This window comes from Ipomoea triloba, chromosome 1, assembly GCF_003576645.1.
Source record: "Ipomoea triloba cultivar NCNSP0323 chromosome 1, ASM357664v1".
Classification (NCBI taxonomy): Eukaryota; Viridiplantae; Streptophyta; class Magnoliopsida; order Solanales; family Convolvulaceae; genus Ipomoea; species Ipomoea triloba.
This window is the reverse complement of record NC_044916.1, coordinates 24,857,294-24,861,123: the sequence shown is the minus strand read 5'-3', so window position 1 is coordinate 24,861,123 and position 3,830 is coordinate 24,857,294. Positions and strand designations below refer to the sequence as shown.

Here is a 3,830-nt window from a genome sequence, read left to right as displayed (position 1 = left end):
GGAAAGACTCTTGGGATTTGCTTAGGTCTTTGGCTGATAGGTCCTCTTTGCCATGGGTGGTCTTAGGAGATTTCGATGATCTCTCATACCAGATTGAGAAGATAGGAGGAAACCCACACCCAGCTGCTCTTCTTTAAGGGTTTGGGGAAGCAGTGGATAGTTGTAGGTTGGCGCAACTGCCTATGCAGGACTACCAGTTCATTTGGGAGAGAGGTAAGGGGACTGCAGGGTAGATGGAGGAAAGATTGGACAAGGTTATGGCCACCACAGACTGGTGCAATTTACTTGACAAAGCTTATGTGGAGAATGTCTTGACTCGCACGTGATTATAACATATTTTATAACAAACAAATACCCTGAGTATCGGGTTATCGATCCACAGGGAAGCGGGGCGTGTCAAACAGTAGTTACTAATATGTTCTTATGAAGCTAATCCTAACAAAATTGATGTTTGAATGATTGCAAATTTAGTAGTAAAAGAGAATAATTAAAGCTTAGTTGATGAAAACAATAGAGAGAGAGTGGGATTTTCGGGATTTAAGTGTTTAATCTCCTAATGTCAAACTAAGGTGAAATATCTAATTTGGGTTAGACAAGTGTTTAAGATGCATTCAGGAGCGGAATTATTCCCATAACTCCTACAAGACAAGAAATAAAACAAGCATCTTAAACTACTTAATTAAATACACTTTTCCAAGAAGTAAAAGCCAAGTGCAATTGTGGGTGCCCTAGTTTATATCCTAACTCCCATCAAGACATAAATTTAGCAATTGAAACAAGCAATTGGATCCTTAATCACAAACATCAACAATATTAAATACAAGTCATCAAACCCAAATGTAAATATATCATTAAAACATGAAGAACAAGGCAAAATAAGGTTCATAAACACTTTTCACCCAAAAATCCCAAAGTTACTTTAGCTAATCATAGCTAGTATTGAATTTAAAGCTCAAATGCTAAAGAGTTTACAAAGACTAAGAAAGTAAAGGAAAGGAAAGGAAAAGAAATTCTCCCAAATGTAGCTTTCCAAGCTTTCCTTCTTCCTCCCAAAGCATTTATATCTCCTTGAGGTGACAATCTTCTCCCCAAAAGTGGTGGATCCCTCATTTACTTCCTTGAAGAGACAACACCCTTACACTCACTCCTTTTTGCCTAAAAAATGCAGCTTCCTTTTTTTTTTTTTAGGGTTTTGGGAAGATGAGCCTTTTATAGTAGGAGCTAAATAGGGGCAAAATAGAGAATTCTGCAGAGCTGGATTCTGTACTGCGCAGGATTCTCGACGCGTCGAGACAGGGGCTCAACGTGTCGAGCCTTGGATTTTCGAAATAGTAGGCTCACTGGAACTTCTCGACGGGTCGAGCACTGGTCTCTGCTCAAAAATTTTACACATTGGAAATTTTGGACGCGTCAAATCTGATCCTGGACGCGTCGAGGCCTCAATGTAAGCATTCTTCATCCATTTTGACACCAAGTATGCCTTCAAATGTTCCCTTGCTTTTGCTTTTGATCTAAAATGGTTTCAAAACACTAACAAACACCATAAAACACTCAAATGAAGCATTAAACCATATCTATATGAGAAAGCAAGGAAAAAGGCATTGTTGATGACAATTTAATACACCAAGGCTCAAAAGTAGATTCAAATCAAGTAGAAAAATATGCACAAATGAGATTATATCAGCACGTTTGATAATTCAGATATCTTTTTGTGTGTTAAACCGGCTAATCTACGGATTAATGGGGCCTCCAGGGGGTTCAAATTTGATATTGCCTAGCTACTTAATAAAAGGTGCAGGGGGTGGTGGAAGATGCCTTGAAGGATAGGAAGGCGGAAGGGCTCATAAGCTGCTTACATCTATGTGGAGAGAGGTTGAGGAGGTGGGGAGAAGATCACTTTCACAAGTTTGGTGAGCGCATAAGACTTCTTCGCAGGAAACAACTGTCCTTGCGTAGGGTGAGGGACCCAACCTTCTTGGCTGAGTTCCAGCTTTTGGAGGATCAGTTGGCCCGGCTAGAGGCCCAGGAGGATGCTATTTGGAAGCAGCGAGCCAAACAACATTGGTTGAGGGGAGCGGACACGAACACATGGTTTTTCCACAGGTATGCCTCTGCCCAAAAGAAGAAAAACTCTTTGTCTAGACTTAAGAATGATTCTGGGGTGTGGGTTGAGGGTGAGGTTATGAGGCCTATTGTATTATCCTATTTTGAGAATATCTTCCAGTTAGGTGGCTCTACCCCTATGGAGTCATTTTTTAGCTCTATCACTCCATGGGTCTCTAGAGGGATAATGAACTTTTATTGCCCCCATTTGCTTATGATGAGGTTAAAGCAACCCTGTTTTCTATGTTTCCTGATAAAGCCTCGGGGCCCAATGGGATGAACCCTGGGTTTTATCAGCATTATTGGGATGTAGTAGGTGAGGATGTGTTGGCCTTTGTGGTTAATTGCCTGAGTTCTTGTTTTGGTCTCAATGACACTAACGTGGTGTTGATTCCTAAGAAGAGTATTCCTGAGTCTGTGTCAGACTTAAGGCCTATTGCGTTGTGTAATGTTGTTTACAAGATTATGGCTAAGGTTCTGGCAAATAGAATAAAGCATCTCTTCGGTGGCCTGATTTCTTAGTCTCAAAGTGTGCTCATTCTGAATAGGCTCATTACTGACAATATCCTAGTGGCAGTAGAGGTGGGGTATTTTCTGAATAGGAAGCAATGTGGTATGGTTGGGTGGGGAGCATTGAAATTGGATATGGAAAAATCTTATGATTGTATGAAGTGGCCCTTTCTGCGGAAAATGATGCTGGCTTTGGGCTTTGCTGAAAAATGGGTTGAGCTAATTATGCTTCATGTTACCACTGTCTCCTATAATTTCTTGATTAATGAAGCTAGTAGTGGGCAGGTTGTGTCAACCTGTAGGTTGCGCTAGGGAGACCCCCTTTCCCCATATCTATTCATCATCTGTGCGGAGGGACTCTCTTTGCTGCTCCAGAAGGCTTAGGCAGAAGGATCCATACATGGTTGTAAGGTTGCTAGGGGTGCTCCTCTTATCTCGCACCTCTTTTTTTTGCAGATAATAGGCTTTTGTTCTTTAAGGCAAATGTCCACGAAGCTGGGGCGATTAAACATTGTTTGGATGTATATGAAGGTATGTCTAGTCAGGCCGTGAACTACCACAAGTCTAGTATTTGTTTTAGTAGGAACACTTCTAAGAGTGATAGAGAAGAGGTGGCTGGTGTGCTAGGTGTTGCTCAAGCAACAAACTTTGGTAAGTATTTGGGACTGCCAAGCTTTGTGGGGAGGAATAAGAGAGCTGCCTTTTCATACATTGAAGATAAGATCAGGCGAAGAATCTGTTCATGGAATAAGAGATTATTGTCCCAGGCTGGCAAAGAAATCTTGTTGAAAAGTGTGGCCCAAGCAATGCCCACTTTTTCAATGCGTGTACTATGAATAAATACTGGTGGGGTACTAGCATGGAGAGGGGGATACATTAGAAGGCCTAGGATCGATTATGTGTGCCTAAGAAGTTTGGGGGTTTGGGTTTCAAGGAGCTCCGTGCTTTCAACTTGGCAATGTTGGGTAAGCAGGCCTGACGGTTCTTAACGATGCCTCAGTCCCTTGTGGCGAGAGTTTACAAAGCAAGGTATTACCCGATGTCCTCCTTTTTTTATGCTACATTGGGAAATTGTCCAAGTTATTGTTGGAGAAGTATTATGGCTGCTCAGGATCTTGTGTGTGGTGGTGTTAGGCAGAGAATTTATAATGGCAAATCAACTTTAATTTGGGGCCACCCTTGGCTGCCTGATGATGCTTGCCCAATGATTCATACGC

General features: G+C 41.8%; 1 protein-coding gene across 1 annotated transcript; it reads left to right on the top strand.

The window, feature by feature from the left end:
* Nucleotides 1–233: 233 nt before the first annotated feature.
* On the top strand, nucleotides 234–3,449 carry LOC116011005. The gene is made up of 5 exons (XM_031250497.1): nucleotides 234–308; nucleotides 1,799–2,179; nucleotides 2,284–2,577; nucleotides 2,626–2,911; nucleotides 3,070–3,449. Exons 1-5 carry the CDS (start codon nucleotides 234–236, stop codon nucleotides 3,447–3,449), a joined length of 1,416 nt encoding a protein of 471 aa, XP_031106357.1.
* The last annotated feature ends 381 nt before the right edge of the window (nucleotides 3,450–3,830 follow it).